At 41.6% G+C, this 24,344-nt stretch overlaps 3 protein-coding genes across 3 annotated transcripts in view; 1 reads left to right on the forward strand and 2 right to left on the reverse strand.

Moving 5' to 3' along the window:
• Positions 1-1,857: 1,857 nt before the first annotated feature.
• On the reverse strand, positions 1,858-6,616 carry LOC117737725 (beta-2-glycoprotein 1-like). The gene is made up of 8 exons (XM_034543868.1): positions 6,353-6,616; positions 5,465-5,641; positions 5,112-5,208; positions 4,263-4,339; positions 3,743-3,931; positions 3,109-3,288; positions 2,650-2,847; positions 1,858-1,965 (listed from the first exon to the last, which is right to left on the reverse strand). The coding sequence occupies exons 1-8, from the start codon at positions 6,465-6,467 to the stop codon at positions 1,901-1,903; spliced, it is 1,098 nt and encodes a 365-aa protein (XP_034399759.1). The 5' UTR covers positions 6,468-6,616; the 3' UTR covers positions 1,858-1,900.
• An 817-nt stretch (positions 6,617-7,433) lies between these two features.
• Positions 7,434-10,349, reverse strand: LOC117737727 (beta-2-glycoprotein 1-like). The gene is made up of 8 exons (XM_034543880.1): positions 10,169-10,349; positions 9,742-9,921; positions 9,143-9,239; positions 8,978-9,054; positions 8,573-8,758; positions 8,304-8,483; positions 7,958-8,155; positions 7,434-7,653 (listed from the first exon to the last, which is right to left on the reverse strand). The coding sequence occupies exons 1-8, from the start codon at positions 10,236-10,238 to the stop codon at positions 7,562-7,564; spliced, it is 1,080 nt and encodes a 359-aa protein (XP_034399771.1). The 5' UTR covers positions 10,239-10,349; the 3' UTR covers positions 7,434-7,561.
• Positions 10,350-12,581: 2,232 nt separating this feature from the next.
• Positions 12,582-24,344, forward strand: part of prkcaa (protein kinase C, alpha, a) — a 124,092-nt gene continuing 112,329 nt past the window's right edge. Inside the window, exons 1-2 of the mRNA XM_034537486.1 lie at positions 12,582-12,961; positions 14,745-14,776. Of these exons, the coding sequence (XP_034393377.1) occupies positions 12,795-12,961; positions 14,745-14,776 (199 nt within the window). The 5' untranslated portion in view covers positions 12,582-12,794. The remainder of the gene's footprint in view (positions 12,962-14,744; positions 14,777-24,344) is intronic.

Genomic DNA, 24,344 nt, shown 5'->3' on the forward strand with positions numbered 1-24,344 from the left:
ATTGAACTTATAAGTCAACTTGTCAACAGTAGCAAATATGATTACCATTAGTGTTGTTCTTTTTTCAAATTTTCCATAGATATTACATACATCATGTTGTTATCTTGAATTATGTTGGCTAAAATAATAATCATATTGTGTAAATCTGATATTATGACAGCCTTACAGTGTCCCTTTATAACCCTTTTTGAACCTCCAATATCTCAAACTTGGCAGTTAATTATACGAAAGTGCCAACAAATTTAGATGCCTTACATCAACCGAAAAACTAACATTGGATTAATCAACATGTTATGGATGTGGTGTCATATATATGTTATTTATTCTGTACTATCTATTTTTTGTATTTTCTGATCCTCTTGGTCATATGGGATTCATCCATATTCTCTTGTCTACTGACTGTGATTGTTTTCATTACATATGGTTACTTGCAGCTCGAGCTACCCTTCCACTGTTTGTTCCTTAGAAACTGCTGTGGTCCTGCAACAAGTCCCGCTTTCTTGACTAATTAAGTTACCCCCGCAGCTTTCAGAAAGCCAATCTTTTCTGACTCTCGAGCAAGCCTTCAGTATAATGCATGTATTTCTATGTCTTTATTAATGGTTGTAACATTATAGGCAGGTCAGCGTAACGTTACTCACATTCTTGGTATTCTTGGTAACCTTAATAGATTGCTGGAGGGCTCACTGGAGAAAACCCTTGGTCCTCTGAAACATTTTGACCTCTTTACCTTCAGGGAATATACAGGAATATCAAAACCTGCAGGCCATGTAGTAGGGTGTTGCTTCGTGCACGCAGTCTCCTTTTTCAATCAGGGTTATTTCCAGCTCACCTTTCTCAGGGGACATGATATTTTCAGGGTTGGCTCTTTATGGCCAATCTGCCTTCATTTGGCCAGGAAGACGTTTTTTTCTGGCACACACAAATCTCAAAGTCAAATTTGGCTGGTTTTAAAAAGAGAGCAGCATGTCTGCTTAATCTCGTGGTCAGAGGACCTATCCAAATACCTATCTATGATACCGTGGGGATACCACAGCTGGACTTGCAGCGTTGGCAAGAGCCAAATGGATTAGGAGTTGACTTTGCACATAGAACAATGCTTTATGAAGGTTAACACATCCTTTATTTTGCACTTATCAACAGCTAGTTAGCTATGCTTTTTGCAGGTACAAAAAGGAGGCAATATCTAGTATTACCTATTAATTAACACGTATTACAAGAACCATAAGCGCTCCTCAATTAAGAAGCTATGCATTTTAATTGCAGTACGTTACTTGTATAATGTCTTTTTAATCATAGAAAATATGAAATACAGATGATCAGAAAGTGAGTTTACAAAGAAAAGTAGAAGATCATCTTGACCTGTGTATACCGTGAGTAAAAGAGTAATTTGTTTACTTTACTTTAGAAAGTCTTGGCACAACCATATTAAAAATTGTTTTTGCAAATGTGAAGTACATGTTGGCAAGAGTTTCATGTATAATGTAGTCTCCTCGTGGAATAGCTTCCAATGTGAGATAAAGGGAAATATCTAACAATCCTGTACTTAATTCAGAACTGGTCAGAGACGCTCAGTGTCTTTTGGGTTTTGATTACTGACAAATCAGGAGCATCCCAACCAATCAGGAAGAGCGTAGCATGAAAGGTTTAGAACATGTTCTTTGTCCGGACTCTGAATCCACACCCTTTGTTTTTTTCAGATTGCAAATCTGAAGAATGAAAAACCTTGTACTAAGAAAATAGTTTTTTTCTTCAGTGTCTCAGTGTCCAGTTCCTACAAATCTATGTGTGGCTATTTATTTAATGTTCAAGAAGACTGAACAGACACAAGAACGACAACCAGAACACACCGAAACATATTGGATATGGAAGTAGTTTAATAATAATCAGAGAAGGTGTTTCAGCACTGTTCAATTTCTGATGGAAGTGAACGTGAATGAAGGTTATAATCAATACCGCTGGGTTCTAGAAAAAAGAAACACACACACACAGAGAGAGAACAGGTCAGAATACATTTACCATAATAGAGGCAAAGATCATTTATAATCAAAGTGTTTCTCTTTTAGAATTTACTGATCATGTCAAAAGAATATTGCCCCCAAAAGCATCCATGTGCCCTGCTGTGATTTACTGTTTAAATAATAGGTCTGATGGGAAGTGTAGCTTCTCAATTGATATGACCAAGCCTAATGATAATTTGTAGGAGACCGTAAATTCAAATGCATGACATAATGAGAATACTTGCATTAACTAATTTACAATATACCGTTATTACTAATTACTAATTGGGGAAATCTGAATTTAGATAAATAGGGAATAAAAACTATACTTTTGAACCAAGAGGACAAACACTTGCTATGAAACACTTTGATTATGTACTGCACCAGCTGTTCTGATAGTTTAAGTGTACATCTGTTATGTTATCAATAGTTTTTAAAACACTGTTTCTTTAAATCTAGTTAGAAAGCAGCTGTTAATACCTTTTTTACTGAAAACAGTAGACACAAGCTGGCACTGCTTGTCTTAGGTTGAGTGATAGTAAAGTAAACATGAAGAATATATTTACAAAATAGAAAATAAATAAAATGGAAGAAAGTAAAGTCTATAGTATTCTGGCTATTGGGTGATATGTTGTGAAATATTTCTTACGCTCAAAGCATTCAGGGATTTTGAGTCTTCCATCGGTGCACTGGGTTTGCACTGCATAGCCACATTTCCTGACCTTGTCCATGCAGTAGACTGAGACAATATCCTTGTGTAAGATTATGTTAGGCTGTAGGTCTTTGATCCAGATTTTCTGTCTTTTGTGTAAAATCCTTGCTTTCTGTATGCCAATAGTGCAAGGAGCTATATGTGAGTAGAAGTAGAAGAAAAAAAACAACATTATTTGATAGAAAGTGTTGTGTTGTTTATGTGTCCTACACTGGACATTGAGAGTGGTTAGCTACCTATAAAAGGGAGGAGAAGTTTATATTAGATGGCAACTGACAGTTTAGGTCATATGCAGAGGCACTCAAATTACAACTTTAACTCTGAAAAGCATTTCCAAATGTATATACACTTATGTTATGTAAAATAAATAATCGGTAATATTGGTTGCAGCCCTACCTTTGCAGGATGGCTTTTCAGACCATTTCCCATTCTGCTGGCAAACAATCTGGAAGTTTCCTTCGATGACATAGTCTCCATTGCAGCCATATTTGACCGTTTCCATGTAGTCATATTCTCTCTGGTCGTTGCTGGATATGTATCCTTTGTCAATGTTCTCCGGTGTAGGGCAGGTCACCACTGTGGATAAGTTAGTCCATTCATTAGAGAAACTATTTTCTTTCAGATTTTTACCAGTTGTTTGCTAAGCATCCCAGTTGAAGTGTATTGAGAAAATTCCCAGAGGGATGGTGAAGACCAGAGGGGGGTGCTATTGCATCTAATTTGTTATTAGTGTGTCTTCTCAGCTCCCGCTGTTATAGCTTTATTACCTTCTAGCTGTGCTAATAACAGTGGAGTGAGAAAATCCATATTCTCCAAAACTGTTTGGTTTTTAATTTTTTTCATGAAAGAGATTTCACATCATGCCTAATGGCCCATTACTAAAACATTCACCCAATCTCATACTGTACTAGTCATATTATTCTTATAACATTTGTTAGCATCATCATGCTATGTCTCACAACGGTTTAAAACACGGTTGTGGTCAGTAAATACTTGTTGCAATGCCACATTAATGCTCTCAAACCTTTACCTCGACATTCAGGGGTCTTGGTCCAGTTGCCGCTGTTAGTGCACTCGGCTCTTGCGTTGCCAACAACGACGTACGGAGGCAGACAATTGTACGTCCCTCCGACGCCGTAATCAGTGGTGTTCCCTCTGATCCTCTTGTCATAAATTATCATCCCAAACTCTGGGATCGGTGCGAGACCACAGGACACGGCTACGAGAGAACAGAGAGAATATGCCCAATTTATACATATATATATATATATATATATATATATATATATATATATATATATATACATATACATGCTTGCACTGTGTAATGTCTCCACATGTTTTAGTAGTACATTTCTTTTATCAGTTTGCAATTACAGCAGGGAAAATTGAGTGATAGCTTAGATACTATGCACAAATGTGTTGTTACTGGCTTATGGGGACATAATCATTCAATCGTGTGCCTGTCATCTAAGTCCACAGAAAAATCCAGTTTTATGCTTTCTTATTTATTTCCTTGGCCTTGCAGACGGATGTAATGGTTCACACACGCTTGCACACTGGTTCTGGTGCGCTCCATGTTCCATTGGCGAGACACACCGTGGTGCTGTCTCCAGTCAAGGTGTACCTGTGCAGAGCAGTCAGATCATTCGGTCAGTTCATGCTTAGATTGCAAATAAATACACAAAACACACAATGGTTGTCTTAAAGGAACAGTGTGTAGGATTCAGTGCCATCTAGTGGTAAGGTTGCGTTGCAGATTGCAACCTGCTGAAACTTCAACTAGAATCATTATGACATTATGTGTAAACCTAGAGGTACAAAAGAGGTCTGCACACTGTTAGCCTCCAAATAAAGTGTGTATTCCTCTTATTCCCTTTCAAGTAGATAAAAACGTTGCATGACATTATGCAGACTTCCTTTGTGCCCTACAGCTAAGTATTCTTTTAGTATAAATGCTCACATCTGGTCCCTCTTACGAAGTTAACTTGCAAGTGTTGGTAAAAACAGATCACATAGAGATGAAATATATTAATATATTCAATAAAATGCTTGCTTTTTAAATACCAGAACATCTTCTCTTTACTTGGCATGTGGTTGCAGTCAAAGTCAGATCAACAGCCGTATGCCCTGCTGATTTGAGGTAATCAGAACTTTCAAATCCACCACTCAATTCCAGTGTTTGATCTATCTTTGGTTTATCTTCACAACTCCCTCACGGGATAATGCTGGTTGCCAACCCTTTACTTAACACGCTTCACTATTGTATTGTCTGCTCAATACACTTGTTTGCTTAATTAGAGGCCCTCCATTTGCTTTTTCAAGAGTTTAGGAGGGACAGCAAGGTGACTGAGAGAGCAAATGACACAATGACATTCAACAGGATGTTTTTGCTTTACCCTTCATCACACGTAAAGTTAATCATACTCTGGAACACGACATCCACATAGGACGATTCTCCATTCACCAATGGTTCAGGATAGGGACACCGTTTTGCTGCAAGAGAGAAAACAGTACAGAGAACACGTGTGAATGGAAGGGTTTTGCTACACAGTTATTCTGGTATTAATAATGCAAACATATAAATATAAATATACTTGATATTATAGATGAGAGTACAATAATCACATAAATAAATAAATAAAATTCTCCCCCCCAAAATGCATTGCATTTTTCTATCAAAAACAATCGCAGTAAAATTAAATGGTATACATTTGAACCCCAAGTTCTCACTAGAATACTGGAGACCCACGTATGCACAATAATTTGGTTTTCGTCCATTCTCCACTGGCACCACAAACAATCTTCCGAGGGCCGAGCACGGGGGTGTATCCCTGATTACAGGACAGCGTTAACTCCACACCGGGGCTAAAGAACCTCTGGAGCCCATCCGTCTCAATGTGGGCAGCCAGCTCAGGCCTGAAACACACTGCAAGGACAAATGGATTTAATGAGGATTATGTATAGACTCTCAACTGACTTGGAAAATAATATTTCAATAGAATCAAAACATGACAAGCTAATGGACATTAATGCATTAATGTTAAGTATTCAGTCTGATCTTGACAGCCAGGTGTGTCTCAACTGCTGAGCCTGAAATAGAAGGAATGTGTGTGTGTATGTGTAGTAACATATTGTATTTGTACTCAACCATTTAGTTATCACATAATTATAGTACTGTTTTCTGTTCCCTACAAAGTGCAACATTTACTGCAAGTTGATTATTCCGAAAGAGTGAAACTGTCTTCAGGGCTTTACTTTTTCTGAAATAGTGTTAGCTCTATTGCACATTTATGTCAACCATTTAAACAGTATGACTGGCAATGCTGGCGACATTTGACAGGGAACGAGTAGCGGAAACTTACCTCCCACGACATGTTTTATTATTTCATGCAGACATAAAAAGCTTTTTCTTCCAGTCAGCTTCACAACACACACATTGATCTCAAACAACAAATGAAATGAAATAATTTCTTTGTAGAACTAAACATCGTCATTGCTACTTCAGCAAATGCCGTGAGAATGAGTTTCTTGTAACATTACCTGAAGCTAAAGCCATGAAAGCAGCAAAGTAATGACTGCGAATGCGTGCAGTTTGAGCCATGTCGAGTTCACAAAATAAATAAATAAAAGCAAATACCATTGTCTTGTTTGGATGCCGCGGTGGTAAAATACACAAATGGACACAGCAGAATCAAAACCAGCATACGTTCCATCCTTTGTAGAAATGTACAGACGCTCCTCTGTTCTTTCATGTGGTCTCTGCTTCAAACACTGAATCTCTGGCCCCTCTTTCACTGCTGTGTGGGCTCCTCCAAAAGTAAACAGATAAGAGCAGCATGAAGTAACTGCTGGCTGGAGATACTTGTTTTGTCTTTTCTTCTTCTTTTTTTCTTTTTTGCAATAACAGATGGTAATCCTCGTGACATTTAACTGGAAGTGAAACGCTCCAGCAGCGGACTTTCCCATGTTGCTGCAATATTATGAAACTCCATTTGTTCCCATTTTTGCTGTTGCTGAAATCCTATTAAAAAGCACAGATGAATCAAAAGCTAAGAATCTACTTTTAGTAAATGAGGTGTACGAATGTTTATTTCCACAAATGTCTCTTCCACACACAGGTGATGTGCATCAAGGGCAATTGACGATGCAATCTCAGCACAACTATAAAGAAAACAAACCAGTTATTGCGAATGATTCTCAGAAAGAAGTCAGATCTATGATGCCTCTCTCAGAGATCAGCTACTTCGGTTTGATATCAATGTCTGAATTTAAACAGGTTGAAGTTTGCATTACCAAAGCTAAACAGCATTTTATTACTTTGTACTTTAACTAATTTAAGATTTGCATAAGTTTGATCTATTTTTGGCCTCAGCCTTTGTGTAATTTCGTGCCACTGTCTTTCAGTATTTCACTACTCATCACTTCATCAGCTTTACTGAAAAAAAGCACCTCTGAGTGTTGCTCACACCGTGATATCACCTTAGAGTGGTTAAGGTCACGTAGGAGTCAGATTCACGTTAGATTCACACATGAATGAGATGTAAATTGGTATCAAATCTCCTGGGAAATTATAACAGATTGTAGTCACACATAGTTAATATCTTCAGTTTTCATTGTAACCCCGGTCCTGGGTATGTATGTTCAGTACGTACCGGTATGCATCAGCGGATTGTTTACTCAGACTCTCTCAGGTTTCAAACCTTTTTCTTTGTTTTATTCATAATTACTTTATTATTAGCTGATCATGACAGGCACAAGGAAATACATGTCATCTGTCTTCTGTAGCATGTTTCAATCATTCATATTCGGTCAGTGCCCGTAGTGTTTCAGGTCATTCTGTTCAAAGCTATGCCGGTCGTGCAGGGGGTGAAGTAGCACACATTGTGATTTCTGATGGAAGGGTTTTGGCCCTCAAGGTGTACTCCACCTTGCCTGGTTCTAAAAGCAAGAAAAAGAAAGTCAGATGTATTACAGTAATCATAAAATGCATTGCATAGAAACATAATGGGCTTCTCCAAAGACATGTAATGAGCAATCTGGATTTATTGTGCCCAAACTCAGTTTTTAGTCAAATATCAAGAATAGCATTAGAAACAAGTTGGATGTCAATGTTTTTGTATCTGTTCATGGTGCCTTCATTTAAAAGCTAAAACATTTGTATTTGTAATTATCTGTCGGGCTTTCAAACCTCAACGGGTGGAACTAGAAAGTTTTGAATTGGATTGAGCTGTCAAGAACTCACCCTCAAAGCACTCTGGGATGGGGATGGTCCCGTCGTTGCAGGTGCTGGCCACAGGGTAGCCACACCTCTCCGCTCTGTTCAGACAATAGAAGGCAACATGTTCTCCATGGAGGACTCTGTTGGGTTTCAGGTCGCCGATCCAGAGCTTCTTGGCGTTGTAGAAGATGCGGCCTCTTTTGATGCCAACTGCGCAGGGAACTGGATGGGACAAGCTCAATTTCAGAAACCGCTCAGCACGTGTATGGATGCTTGTGGTTTACTAATCTACTCCTGATCTAGAACCATAAATACATGAATTTATAGCCTAGGAGATTAGTTTTCAAGATCTGATTTTCCCACGACTCACCTCTGCAAACTGGCTTGGATGACCAGTTTCCTGAGTTCTGGCACTGTATCTCAGCCTCTCCATCCAGAATGTAATGCTCATTGCAGGCGTACTTAACCGTCTCCTTGTAGCCATGTTGTCTCATCACAGCGAAGGTGATGAAGCCATTCGGTATGCCGGTTGGGATGGTGCAGCTCACCTCTGGGATGATCACAAAGGTGAGGAGGCGGTATTTAGTAGTTAAAAGGATGGTCAAAGGACACAGAGAAACCCTGTCACGGTCTGCGTACCTCTGCACAGCGGCGGCTCAGTCGTGCTTCCGTCAGCCATGCAGGATCCCCTCTCGTAACTTGGTGCCATACGTGGGTTACACTCGTATGTCCAGCCTTGCCCGTACATGGTGGTGCTTCCAGTAACCGGCTTATCAAAGACGATCCTCCCATCTCGAGGGGACTTGGGCAGTGGACAGTTCACCGCTGTAAGAAGAAAAAACGATCACGCTACAACTCATTTTTGCTTTGTGAGCCTTAAAGGTGCATCCATGGAAGACATGTTCTGCACACTGCACAAAATGAAGAAGTTCATTGTCTCGTCAAAAATAATCTCACTTACTTATATAAACAAGTGCATCAATAAATAACAAGCTTCCTTTGGATGTAAATTCATATTACGGCATTCATATTTTCCTCCAGTACCTTTGCAGAGAGGCGGTGGATTGCTCCAGGTGCCATCATGTGAACACCTGCTCTCATTGGCTCCTTGCATGACGTACCTAACAAAGTTCACATCATTGTCACATATGGTATTGTAAACATACCTTCTGATGATCTGTTTGTATTAAAAATCTTAATCAATCTTACCCGTCATCACATGTGTAGTTAAGCACACTCTTGAATGGAGCTTCCGTCCTCCCCATTGCTAATGGCTGCAGAGGTCGAGGTATTGGGCACATCTTGGCTGCAGAAGAGATGGTTCAGTACTACTGTATATATACAAATTGCAGAAGCACCCAAATGTGAGTCACTGGTATATTATTAAGGTCAGACGATATCGGACTAAATCAGACAATATAATACTGATATCCCTCTATTTTGATAAAACTGCTGAAAACCTTTATTTTGCTCTTATTTTTAAATTAATTGTTTCCTGGTCGATACATTATGAATAATAAATGATCCTTCAAAAGTGTTGTTCTTTGCATTTGGACCGAAGATGAAGCTGGACATCATGAAGTGAAATACATCCTGCTACACACTGGGAAATGATTTCTCTGGGGTTAGGAGCCTAATACATAAGCCAACTTTCTCTCCCGTCTTGCTCACACCTTCTACTTTTGGATGGTTGTAACAATTTAAGAACTCCAGCTGTTTTAGTATTGCACCGCTGCATCACTATACTATACAAACACTGCATTGTTACGATGGCGCAGAGTGAGAGTCCAACGGCCCAGTGAACTCACGGGAGCATGCCAGGTCTGACGGTGTCCATCCTCCTGTGTCGGTGCAGGTCAGCTTTCGAGGGGTCGCTGTCGAAGGCAAGAAGCCCCTTTCACACACGAGGTTCACCTGATCTCCGACCTCATACACACGATTTAAGGTCAACTCCTCTATCCCATCAGCGACATCAGGACGGCCACACACTGGACCAGAAGGATTCACAGGAATAATATTCAACAACAGTATAAATCTCTGGGGTTGCTGTAAAAGTTGTGCACACTTTTGATATTTTTGACTCAAAGCCATCAATCTTGTACAAAAGATACATTCAAAATAGATAAAGGACAGTGATTAAAAGTACAGGGATATTTGCAGCACGTGACAAAAAAAGCACAAAAGAGTTGATTCGTGCTCAAAGACACAGAAAGCAATCATGCTGCTCTATTTTACCGTTCTTGGATGTTACAGTTGTGTATAAAGCCACTTGGCAAAGGAGAAGCAAAGCCAACGCGGGAGCCATCTTCTCGTGAGTGAAGTCTCCTCAGTGGAGCCAGCGTGAGGGCTGCCGCTGGGTAAACGGGCCCCTGATAGCCCGCTCCAATCTCCAATCAGATGCCAGTGTAAGCTCCTATTGATTGAGCACAAAGGTCTTTTAACTCTTGCATATTTACCCAGAACTGGTCGATAACCTTGATTTGGTACAAGAAGACAGCAGCTTGATTTTAACTCATAAATAATGATCCCAACACACACACACACACACGCACACGCACACACACACACAAACACAAACACACTCACACCGTTTACAAATAGTAGAAAAATAGAAAGAGGTACAGGTTTAAAGAAAGTTTAAGAGAAGAAGGTCGTCCACTTAAAATGCAGACAGAAACACTGAACTGCAGAACCGTTCTCACTGAAATGATGCAATACCTAACTAGGTCAAAGGATTTGTATTGTAGAGGAGTAATACTGTTGCTTCAACTAGATATAAGGCTTCATTGAATGAAATACACATCATGTCGCTGACAGATACAAGCTTGTGTTCTTTCTCTTAAGTGCTGAATGTTTCAGATTGACTTGAGCCCCAAAAACACATGATTTCAGGGAAGAGTCCATGTAGTTGATCTAACCCGGTTTCATTTGCTAATATTTGTCTTTCGCATGAGAGGGACTGAGATGGCCAGGCTGCTCTGCTGGTCAGTGAACCGGAGGGGATTGGTCAAGTCTTAGAGATCAAGTCAAAAGAGCTGAAGGGCTGTGAGACAGCTGTGAGAAAATGCTTCAAATGGGAAGAATTGCATTCCAGCCAAAACACCAACCACCTGCGTGTGTGTGAGAGCAAGGAACCCTGCAGTTGAAGGCATGTTCACAGCAACAGAGAGAGATCTTTCAGAACAATCGACCCAATTAATCACAGTGTCAGAGACAAACACGGAAACTGAAACCATATGGTTTGTGTTTAATACATGGAGTTTTTCTCCACGCAAAGCAACCATTATGAAGAGGTTGCTCTTTTATTATAGATGCCTCGCAAACGCATCAAGCCGGAGTATTCTGAAAAGACATAAGCACACAATGAAGGGACTCGAACGCAACGTGCATTGGATCTGTGCCGAACTGAGCACTTGTTGAACCCAAGTGGGCGGTTATACACGTGCAATACGCCATGTTTCCACACGATGACGCACCCCATCCACCATTGCTGAAGCGGGACGAGGGCCACCCCTTCTGAAAGTGGGTCCTGCTCCGTGGCGTGACACCAGCCAGATGGAAAAGAAGGAAGCGGCGAGGAAGCTGCGTCAAGTTAGACAAAGATATGGCCTACTGGGACCACGAAAAGGAAGTCTGACTTAGAAATAAAATATCTTAAAGACGGCTTTAAAGACAGAAGCGGGCTCTCTCTGGCGTTTGGATGGACCTTTTTGAAAGGTATTGCTCCACAGGGTTGGAACTATGATAATATGCAAAATAAATCTGCTGATTTGGGCAAAACACAATAGTTTTAGCATCCACTACAGACTTCAGCAGAAATAATTTGGCAATTCAGAGATTCCTGTTTATGACTTTGGAAGGTTGAATCCTCCAAGGAGCTGCACATGTGAACATGATCGCCAGTGCTTTTTAATAGTAGAAGACTTTAAATGCAGAAATGTTTAATGTGATCTTTGTGATGAAGGTTGGTGGCTGTCACTTTCATGTATTGTTTGACAGCAAATGCACCACGAAGCCCTTTGTGAGATAAATACAGGTCGCACAGATACACGGCTACACTGAGGGCACCCAAGAGCTGTTTTTATGGCAGTTTAGGAATTTTATAGTTGCCAGTTTATTAGGTGGCTGAAGGTAATGCAGCCCGAAGCCCTGTAATAAATCTCACCCCCACAAAGGTTATATAACTGTTTAGAAAGGTGCTGTTTAAACTTTATGGCCTGAGATTTGTGGTGCTGTTGCCTCATGTTGCCTAATACTGAGAGGTGATACAAATTACTTACTATACTATAACTGAACATGTTAGCATTCATGATGTATTACAGGACATCTCTTTTATGTTGCACAGTTACTGGTGTAGACTTATTCCTTCACAAAAAAGTATATCTTTTTTAATATTCATTAACATTAATATTTAGGAAAACAAATTGAGGATTACTACGCAGCAAAACGTTTTCCACGAAAACTCATGCCCTCAGAAGGCTATTCCTAAAAAGAGAGCTACTCTCTTTCTTATCAAGTTGTGACCAGCTAGGTGTGACTTGTGATGCAAGGTTCTTTGGTAGAAAACAGCCTCTCCCACAATTGATTTGAAAAAGAAAAAGAAACTTTTATTTTGAAGGTACTAGACGGATGTAGCATGCGTTTCCGCTCTGGCTAGCTTGACTGAGCTGTCAGTGGAGCAGCCCAGTGGTGACGGCAGGCAGGGAAAGCCCTCAGACAGTAAGTACAGTGTCTCCGGTGAAGACCGACGCCCCGCGCGCTGCTGGCTCCACACTGAAGGCTGCGCCTCGAAACGGACGGTACACACTTCCAGGACCGCGAGACCCGAGCTGTGCGCGCCGCTTCGTTCGCGAGGGAGGACATGGCTGATGTGAATTCAAACGAGTCGTCCACCACGGACGTGGCCAACAGGTTCGCTCGCAAAGGTGCCTTGAGGCAAAAGAACGTCCACGAAGTGAAGAACCATAAATTCACAGCCAGGTTCTTCAAGCAGCCGACTTTCTGCAGCCACTGCACCGACTTCATCTGGTAAGCCTCCCCCCCCCCCCCCCCCCGGCGACTGCTGCCTGTTGCAAATCGGTAACTTCAGTCGAGTATGTTCGATGATGTAACACAACTTCATGGTAACTTTCCCTTCCTAATCTACTACTACACTTCGTTTTGTAGCCCTCAAAGTGACCGGAAGCGGGAGTCAAAAAGTCGGGGTCTTCTCCCGGAATGGGTTTTCGCTCCGGGGATCCCACTTTCTTAGAGATTGGGTCCAAGCGACCCCCAAATGGGAGGAGTTATTCTGTTGTTTACGTTATTAGTGTAGCACTGACATAATAACTGTTTGTAGGAGAGGGAGTCCAACTCATGCTTAGAATACACAATGTTAGTGGAAATACAATCCCAGTGGGAAACTAAGTGGCCCCAGTAACTCCCAGAACCCCCCGCCCCCCCCTTTTGTTTTTGTTTTTGGTAAACAACGTCAATGGTGCACACACATGAATGAACACATTTCTGCAATAGTGGCAATGTGTCCCTGAACGACAACTGTTAAAGTCCACTTTTCCTCACCACGTTACTGCCGTGAAGTTGCTGAGATTGGACACCTGGTTGAAGTCTTTGGATGACTAATAGCTTCCCTGTTCCTGGCACAGAGTCCAGCTAATAAAGCCTCCCATCCTCAGTTGTTTTCTTTTTACATAGCGAGCTTGAATTGCCGAAAAAGCTCTTGCGTTGCTGCTCACTGGCTGGATTTCTAGGAGACATTCTTGGGTTTACTGACGCTGAGAGAGCTTCACCAACTCTACAGAGAATCGGCTCAACATCTGCACATGTGGTGTTCAGTTGAAACGCACATGAACGGAGAGGCCGTGATCTGCAGGGGTGTTGCCTTTTTAAAGCTGCAGTTCTGTATGACAAAACATATACATACGTTCTATGAGTACGCCAACAGCCTGGTAGTGCATTGTCCTCTGCTCTTTCAGGTGTGATCTCAGGCCCTTTTATTGCTGGTAGCTTTACAGCTACCCGCTGTAACGCAAAACTTGAAGGCAACGACCTGTTGCTTGGCTTGCTCGGTTTCAGAAGGGAGCCTCTTGATGCAAGATGTGCTTGGCACTGGTAATCGGTACATATTTTAGTTTTAGCTGGTGAGTCTACGTTTTGTTTTCTGTCCTGACAATGTGACTAAAATCAAATCATTTGACAGACAGCAGTAGAAGAAACACTGTATGCCCAAATGTATGCAGGCTTTCTATGATATGTTGGAACCAGGCTGCAGGGAATTGTTGCCGTTCAGCATTCGTGAGGCCGACAGTGATGTCACGGCTGACTGCCGGTGTTTCTGTTCATCCCAGAGACGTTGGATGGGGTTGAAGTCAGGGCTTTGCCCGGCCAGTCAAGTTCCACCAAGTCAGAAACATGACTCTTTATGGACCCTTAAGGGCGTCGTTGAAACAAAGACGGGCCTTCCCTAAAGCGCGCCGTTTTTTCTGAAATGTCACTGTATTCTTTAGCATTAACGCGTCACTTCATGAGAACTGAGTGGCCTTCTCCCAAATCATGAAAGTGTGCACGCGTGGTTGGTCGCAAAGCGTCATTGAGAGTAAAATGTGTTCTGAAATATTCATTTTATTTCGCGAAGATGACGAGAAATGCTGCCAGCAAAATATGAAACTGTTGAATATTAGAAGTACATAATGAAACCCCCTGTTTCTGGTGGGAATGAATCAATGAATGGATTTGCTGTGTTGGTATATAGGTGTGTGTGAGAAATAAAGAAGAATAAAACAACCATTTCATTCTGCCTTCTTTGTTTTCACAGGGGGTTTGGAAAACAAGGATTCCAGTGCCAAGGTAAATGCAAAATTGAGTGACGGCTGACTCATTCAGATGTAATGAGACCCTGACCGTGTGTGTGTGTGTGCGTGTGTGTGTGTGAGAGACACACATGTACAGTGTGTTCAGCGTGGGCTTTTGGCTGCTTCTCTCACTCCCTCATTTGATAAGCCTGAACGTATACTCTTTGAGACAGTGGCGCTCCATTTCATGTGTGTACGGCTAACAGGAGAAAGGGATGTTTGGTGGCGTGAAGAATGTAGTGTGTACACATCCGTCTGTAAGCATGTCTCCGGTTATACTGCCGACTCGCCACGAAGATGACGAAAAAAAAAAACGGCTTATTGATTTGTGGCCGTAATGTATTTAAATCCGGTGGCCTCATGGAAATGAGCCAAGAACCACATTTAAATTTTTTTTTTTATTAACAATGTTTCTGTTTGTTTATGGGATCTAGTTCTTTTGAGCTTTGTGCATAGTGCTGACTTCCATTTAAAATGTGTATTAACACAGAGATAATTTGAACTGAATGTGCTATTTAGAAGTTCATGTAGCAATAACGAGCCTCCTAATAAGTGACGCTTTTGAGTCGTGACAACAGGTAGCGAACACTTTGGCAAAAAGAGCCCGATGAAGGTGTGTTTGATATAAACGGTGTGAGCTGAAAACGAAAAAGGATGACAGGTGAGACCTTTTGACACCTCAATGTGGGTTGACGGACACATCTAGTCCCCAAGAGTCACCAGCGTCACTGAAGGTGGATTTCCCGTCAACCCGCCATGTCGAGCTTCAGCACGCATCGACTCTCAGAATTCCTCTTCTAATGTGGAAACGTGCGGGCTTGCCAAAGTCCGACTCTGACCGAGAGTGTCCAGGTAACGGTGCGGATGATGTTAAGCTGATGCTGCACTTAGATGTAGAGTCTTTCATGTTGTTTTAGCGCACCTTTTTCTTTTTTTTTCTTTTTTTTCTTCCAAAAGTCCGCCTTCAGTATGGCCGTTGCTGATCTGGAATTCAGGCTTTTCCAGTTATGTGTATGGACCACATTCTAGACACACTGGTTTAAAAAAACAACAACTAAATAATCTCCCTCAAACTTCAATATTTATTTAATGTCACATGTCGCATTTATTTTTAAGACGCGTCATCTCTCTCTCTCTGCCCCCCCCCCCCGTTGGAGACATAAAGATATAAACACTTCGCAAGGCATTTGATCCCCAGGACTCAGAAGCTCCTCCCTTGAGAGTGTCAGAGAGAGCGCGAGTCCTCGTATTGGAATGTTTAGGGGCTTCGTGGTGCCTCCTGTGTCCGTGTGGGCCTTTGTCTAGCAACATGAATTACAGGAACGTTATAAGAATGTGCACTTTGACGACTAGAAGCCCCAACACCCGCCCTTCTATGTGATCTCCCCTCCTCGAGGTGGGAGGCAGTCTGCTCGCCAGTATTTGCTCCCCCTCGGGTGAACCCAGGCTCAGTAATGAGTCGGTCCAAGGTGTCAGAGTGTTGACACACTCACATGTTTTTGCATAACCTGACATTACCCCCTTTAGCAGCGAGTTGTAATTTTCCTCCTGCCTTGTTGGCAACAGCACACTTTCATACAGGAAGCGATATGTGTAATGATTGGAAGGACGTAAGAGACGGTGTGCGTGAGAGGTCTTACGCACGGACGCTGTTCTGGAGATACATTTCTTTCGTCTCCAAACAGCAGAGGACTGGCGGCACCGCTCAAAAACTGACCACTCCTTCTTCCACCACCATAACTAATGTTAAATAAATAATGCGTGCCGTATCAAGACGAAGGTAATTGGTTACACTGCAACCATTTAAAGAGAAAAAGCCTCCTCCCATTTTATATTATCTGTTTAGCCATCAATTATTCAACTTAAGCTTCGAGAAAATGAGGGTCGAGTGCTCCAGCAGAGCCAGCGAGCCTCTCAGCCCCTACTTGAAGTGGCAAAGTAATAAACCGGAGAGTGGCATTTCTCTAACAAGAGTGACATTTCATTTTCAGCCCTGCAAATGTCTCTTTTCTAAGAATAGGGTGGGCGGCACGGTATCACATCACACACGTAGTTGATTGGGTTGTGGGCTTGACATTGTAAGTCTGTTGCATACATTTAAGCTCATTAAATGTGTTGCTTGTGTGGGGTTATTTTTGTGAACATTTTGGGATTATATATATAAACATACAAAGTACATAGCATGTTTGCCAGATGGGAAGTGAGATTTAAAATCATAATTGAGAATAACCCTTCTCATAGTTTATAAACCATTGGAGCCGTGTAGAAATGCTCACATTTCACTCGCTTCAGCTTCTCAGATGTGATATTTGCTGGTTTTCTCAGTCTTCTATAAATTAATATCTTTGGGGTTTGGATTGTTCTTTGACAACAATCTAGCAATCCGATTATGTCATCTAGGGCCTTGAATATTTAGCAGCCATCACACTTTTCTGGCATTTTATCGACCTAATGAGTTAATTAATCCAGAAAGTAATTGGCTAATTCATGAATAAGAAAGAGTGGTTAGTCTTAGCCCTGCTCTACTGTATGTGAGCATTGTTCATTGTGCAGCACATTAAGTTTATTGTGTCGAACATGAGTTATGTTAATGCAGGTGGATGAAAAAAACACTTGTAATGAAACATTAGAACAAAATCCATTTTGAGGAGAGTTGTTGTGTAAACAAACAATCACACCAGTAACCAGCCTTCTAGATGCTATCCGTCCGTCCGTCTGTCTGTCTTCACCTGTCCTGTGGAGTCTTATTTCAAGGCTCAAGGCAGCAGCCGCTGTGCAGCAGGGTGTCTCGAATTAGTTTGGTTGACATCATAATACAGCCGAGTAATTCAGTGCACTCTGCGGATTCACCGCTCAGCTCTCGTTGAGTTCACATGAGCCGGGGTCGTGGGTTAGGGTTTCTCATTTGGGTTAATCCGACAGTGTAAATCCCGTCCTGCAGCCTCACCTTCATTCAGCCAAACGTATTCATAGCGAGCCGCATTCTTGTCGGCCACTAAGCATCCCTCCTTAAGTGTCGGAGGTCAAGTGCCTTCTTTAGAGACACTTCCTATTGAAAGGAGGTGTAATATTCATTTCTTGCTAATCCAGGGTTTCAACCATAAGGTGACTTTTCAAAACAGGATGGGATGTTATGAGGCCTTTGTGCCCTGCCACACACAGCATCCATCCTATTTCAGATTTGATTAATAAGAATAATAATAATAATAATAGACGCTAAGACTTTGGCTCATAAATTGTTTAACTAAAGGGTCTGAGGTCAATTCCTTTTGGAACACATATTTCAACAAAGACAAGAAAGCTACGGAGTCAACGGAGAACCAGGAGGCTTCGCAGAAGGTTTTTCTTCTTCGTTGACCAAGTTACATTTTCTGCTCCAAACACTGCTTGTATCGAGAGCATTTAATGGATTTGAGCTCGCTCTACGGTTTCTTAAGAAGAACCTCTGAGTTCCTCAGTGCATTGGACGTTTATTAGCAGACTATAGATGACTGAATTTCGCCCCGAGTCCTTCCAAAGTTCACGAGAGGAAGCTAAAGAGTATTCCTGTTGCCCCCCGAGAGAGAAGACTACTTGATGTCCATCAATGGTGATGGATTTTTGACCCGAGTTGTGCCCTGCTAGTTAAATGCATTTGGACCAATTGTTATTTGACACGATTGTGTTTCTGTTATGAGAATCCCAAAACAACTCCAACCGACCAGTTAAACATACACACAGCAGCCCATCCTCATTGGTCCTTTGATAGTTAGTGGCCTTGCTTAATGACTTTGACGCTGTCAGACAAATAATAAGGAGTGGAGGAGTTGGAGCTGGTTGTAACTAGGTCGTGATGGGTCTCCAGTGCTGTTACCTGCCTGTTTCCTGACTGGAGATGGAGGGAAGGCTTCATCCGCCAAATCCCATCAATACACATTGTCTTTCTTTACTTCGTGCTGTTCTTTGTTTGGACAGTACTCGGGGCATCCTAGTACACATCCGCCACCATGTCATCCCAATAGAGCCCCTGTTGACAGATCATGGAAAGGTAAACTCTGAGTTTGTCCCTGTCTAGAACTGCTCGCTGTTGTTTCATCTTTCCATGTCCATTTGCTCAGACAGTACACGCTTCTCAGACGATGTTTTTTGCTGCTTCATTTGAGCACCACCACGTCCTACGACCTGGTTACAAGGCTGAAGGTTCAGCACACGCAGCGTCCACGGTGGTCAGAAACGCGGGAGGCAGTTTGTGCACACATAAGTGTTGACCGGTGACGAATTGTGATGAATGAAGACATCAAGACCTAACCGGCAGCCAGCATCTGACGCCGCCACAGCAGATTTGTTGGTCATGCAGACAGTGATACATCGGTTCAAGCTTTTATTTCTCCAGAGGTTTACATTGCCTGTAATAAACTCTATCTTTTTATGATGGTTTATTACAATTTCAACCTTAGATGGCCTGAAATAAACCACGCTGATGTGTGCCTCAGTGAGCAATGTGTTTACAGTGAAATGACTGGAAATAGCATTGCTCTGCAGTTTAGTAGTCAAGTAGCTATTCGCATTAGAAAACAAAAACATCACTAGTAAACACAGTTATTCAAATAGAAGGAAGTACCACAGCCTATTTCTCAGGCAATGGAGCACAATTATATCAATGTGTTGGTGTAATAGCAGCGAGCAGAAAACTAGCGAGGGTTAAAACTCTCAGTGATGAAACTTTTGATGTCCTAATCCAGGATGATTTTTCAAAAGTGCCCCCTCCAGATTCTGGGTTTGCTAAAAATGTATTTCAATCTGACAATTAGCCGGTTCCACAGAAAACTTTCTCCAGCGTTCTGTCTGCAATGTATTTGTTTGGCTGTTTATTTATTTGCCTACACGAATAAGGGGGAAGTGATGCAAACTTTGAACAGAAAGGGCATTTGTGTCCCAGTTAAGCCATGAACGACTTAAACCCTCATTTTCATGCCGTTATTTGCCCTCCAAGAAATTATTCTGAGAAGTAATGGCCTGTGACCGACACATGAAAGCCCTGTTGACTGTGGTCCTGGGAAGTTAAGTTCTGCAGATGTCAGCAACTTATTTTGAGTGTTTGGAAGACATCGTTCATTATTTTTTCCTCTTTCAGAAATGTGCACCCATCATCGACTGTATGGACTCGACCCCAATGATCACCACTAGCAGTTATTCTTAAGTATTCTTTATTGAAATCAGAGGCACATTCAACGATCCAGTCTAGTTAGTTCAAAAGAAAGAGAAATGGGGAAGACAGCTTAGTAAACTGAGAGCATTCAAATGTTGCAGAAACAGGTGCAACACAATCTACTGCACATTAACAACAAATACACAACACATTTAATTAAACTTTGACATTTATTTCTATTATTATTTTCTTTTATATCGCGGTGTCTTCAGTAAAAGATAAAGTGACTTGTTTTCAACAGAGCCACGTATAAATAGTAAATAGTGTCCGCTAATAAGGCTGTGAAACAACAATATCAACCAATAGTTGTCCCCATATATTGCTGTGGTTCTTTCTTTATTATCGAGAGACTCGCACCCTGTACAGACTCCAGTCAGTGCTGGTGTGTTTACTTTCTGTTACTTGCAATCCACACTGCTGTTTGATCTATTGGCACAAAAAGCATTTGTCCTTAATGTAAAACCAACATTAATTGGACAGTGAGCTACTGGTATCAATGCATGTTAACGTCCATAAGCTTTGAGTTCTGTAGCTGGCTTGTCTGATGAAAATGAACTGCAAGAAAAACACTTTAAGTCACAATAACTCTCAAAGAGCTGCAGATTTCTGACTGGCTGGTCATCTAGTCTTCTACACAACAAGCTTCAATGGGCCGACATTCCACACGTCAGTTGTGCACTAACTAACCTCAAGTGTTGTCCAAGACCAAACTAATATTTCCTGCCTCGTGGTTTTGGCTAATGTAGCAAATATACCCATTTAAATGTTAGCATATCTTAGTCTAGTTAAACTAAACAGAACTAAACCTTCCCTGTGGTTTGTAGAATGAATGTGGTTCTGCTGTAAGAACCAAACTGCAGTATTTAGATGACTGTTGCCTTGTGACGGGTGCTGTAAAGCGCCGGTGGACTATTTCTGGGGATTTGATTTGCAGAAGTGCATATTGTTTCATTGAAGGTCAAACTGATGTAAGACGTGTTGCACACTGAATTCCCATCATGCATGTGGGGGAAATGCCCTGTTGTGTTCAACATTCCTGATAACGCCTCTGTGAAAACATGCTTCCGTTTGTTGTATGTCTCAGCCTGGAGGGACTATGCTGGAATATGTAAAACCCAGTGCACACAAACTCAGCATTCATCATCAATATTGCAGTCACATATGTCAATATTTGAAATGGAGTTGTGATGTTTGTAGTATATTACCTTCTTGGGTTCCACGGAGACCTGGACGACACGTTGATGCTGATCTGTTTGTCTCCCGGGACGGCTGCTGCATGCAGGGAAATACATCCTCTGACACCTGCATGTCATGAGATAATGGAGCCCTATTCAGTTCCTGATTGCATGCTGTCATGATGTAGCCCAAATCTGTTTCACAGTTTGATAAGGGGATTTGAGAGCAGGAAGGGAACTGACTGAGCAGTCCCAGGTGGGATGACGTCCACGTCCCTGCTGTCATGCTGATGTCACATGGAATTTGAATGGTCAGGTTTTTCTCCCCCACCTCCTCTCTCTCTCTGTCAGTTGGAAGACGCAGCTACAGCAAAGCATCACATGGCTTTGTGCTGCTGCTGGATTTGGCTCAAATACTGGATTTTTATTGATTTGCAATTTCTGAAATACTGAACACAAAATGCAGTCAAATTTATTTCGGGGCCTGCAATTGTTCCCATTATTTTTCTGGATGCGTGGTTTCGCATGTTATTCGGGCATTCTGTAGGGAAATATCTGAACCTCAATGTAGACTTCAAGTTCTACGTTGTTGTGTAAGGAAGTGACTGCATTGTAATACCCTTGACTTGAACTATGAGCACTTGGCAGGTTTGGATTTCAATGTGATTTCAAACGACGCCTTGCAAAACATTTGCTGACCCTAGTTTAAGTGTGTACACACATAATGTATAGGAAGTTGTTATGGTAACAAGCTTTGACCTTTTCACCCATACAGAGTTGAATGAAATAGCTTTTTTGTGAAATAACAATTGATTTTTTAATGATAGACTGTGCAATTATGAGAGCATTAATATTAATCTTGCATATTGGAGAAAGTCTACTCGATAAAATTTCAGAGGAAAAGTAAAAGAAAAAAGACACAAGTACTCTATGTGAATAATACTGGGTATATCATTTCTTAAAAGAGGGAAAACCTATGTGATTAAAACAAGAGTTGCCTCAAAGCGTGGCTTTGTGTTTTACCGACACACTGTTGGAATGATGTGACCCCCATGAGACTATTATTTATTAGCCTCTGTTGACATTGTGTCGAAGTCAGAATGCAACATCAACCGTTTCCTATTCGCTAAAACTGCCACTCTGGCAAGCATCAGCAAGCAGCCATCAACTCTGACATAACTCAAGAGTGTTAAAATCAATCCCTACTCATTGCTCATTCTTGGCCTCGTAAACTAGAAAGAAAATATATTTTCTGGATGAGCATGTGTGTGATGTATGTAAAAGAAAAGAGTATGGACAGCGTACCCATGTAGAGTCAGGTGCAAGTGAGAGGGCCCTGCCAGCAGCTCCGTGTCGTGGTGTCTGCGATGTGTTTGCTCTTGCAGGAGGAAGCGTTTGGCAGCCCAGTCATAACAGGTTGAGAGCGTGCAGATACTGCATGGGGAGCCAAAGTGGTGAGTCTCAACTCATCGTGATTCCCCCTTCAGCTTGTCAGGAATGGTTATAGTTGATATTTATTGTGGCTGGCGAGTTTTTACAGGGCTCACTCATGTTTATCACGGGGAATTATGACCAGTTTATTGTTCCAGCACAGTTATGTTTTTGCTGATAAACAGCCATAAAACACATTACAACCTTAAAACAACCGTAAAGTATGTGACAGGATTTCGCGCCAGTGAGTGTGTCTGTGAGTGTGTCCGAGGACAAACACAGAATTGGCATTTTTTTTAGAGGCTCGTGTTTATCAAACACACATGGAAGAATCCATCATGGCATGTCCTGAACTACATCATGCAACGCAGACACAAGCCATGCTTTCACTACCATACGCTGCCCTCTCCACATTCACATACGGATGCAACATTCCGGTCGAGTCGTTTGGGAGTTGTTGAAAGGCATTCGGGTTAGGATTCAAGTGTAGGAACCATCTGAAGGAGATCAGGCACATGCGTAATGGAATATGCTTTAACTGTTGTGAAACCCATGTCGGCACACATTATCCCTGCAGATACACAGTGTCCTTTCAAAATGCATCAATTTGTGGTAGTTAGGTTATTTTGACCTATTAAATAACCCCAGCAGCTGTCGTTATGGTTCTTAAAATCATCCATTTAGATGATTAAAGCTGTATCTACGGTTTCATTGTTAAATCTGCTTTCAGATGTTTTTTTTTGAGGGGCAGAATCATAGCTGGTGCATAATGGGAGCTTAATGGTGGCTTTTACTTGAATAAAACACTTATTCAGACCCTTTTTGTGTGAATAGGACCACCTGTTGGTCTCTAATTTGCCCGTAGGAAGTGTTCCCAGCTTGCTGGGATTAACTTTTTGGCTGGATGTTTGCATCAGGGAGCAATCTTTCCCTTCACATCTTAATCGATGCTGTAACATCGACAAGTCACAAATCCCACATCTGCCCACATGCAAAGTAGGCCTCTGGGCTCGCTCCCCTAAGCTGGATTGTCTGTCTTGCCATTTAACGCAGACCTCATGTTGACCTCTGCGATTAGATAAAACCCTCGGTTTTAGAGTGGTTTTTTTTACGTCGATGCCAGGTGACCTTCAGAAATCAAAACGGGTCAACATTTCGGGATTAAATGATCATTGTTGGTCCTCTATCAGTGTGGATCTTTAGCTGCAGGTTGGGTAGAATGTACCTTTTAAAAGAGTGCATCTCATCAACTTTTAAGGGCAGGCTTGACACACAGAACATCGAAGCGGGGACGACCCTCTTTCTTCTCCTTTTGAAAATAAGAACTATCAATATGATCGGGAGCAGAGGTTTGAACCCAATTGAAGAAGGAATTCCTTTTAGGTTGAGTCAAAAACAACAGCCTTTGGGCATATTACATGAACAGTCACATACTGTGTAATTCTGTGCATATGAACAAACTGAGGGCTGAATGTCTCACCTTTTTTAATATGGATATTATATGGATATGGTTGGAAAAGCTCTGCTCTTTTCCCTTCTGCCTCTCTTGTTTTTAACATTTGATCTTGGCAGCTGCAGAGATATGCCGTTGCTATAGACTTTATTCCAACACAGTTTGGAAACCTGCTGAAATGTTTCTTTCTGGTACATCAAGAAGCCGTGTGCAATAACAAGCTACAGTATATAGTTCAATTGATCGGGCAAGCAGCAGATTAAATCAGTGAGACACCCAGACCGATTTGTAACACCAAGTTTCATTGTCACATCCT

The sequence above is a fragment of the Cyclopterus lumpus genome, chromosome 1, assembly GCF_009769545.1.
Source record: "Cyclopterus lumpus isolate fCycLum1 chromosome 1, fCycLum1.pri, whole genome shotgun sequence".
NCBI lineage: Eukaryota > Metazoa > Chordata > Actinopteri > Perciformes > Cyclopteridae > Cyclopterus > Cyclopterus lumpus.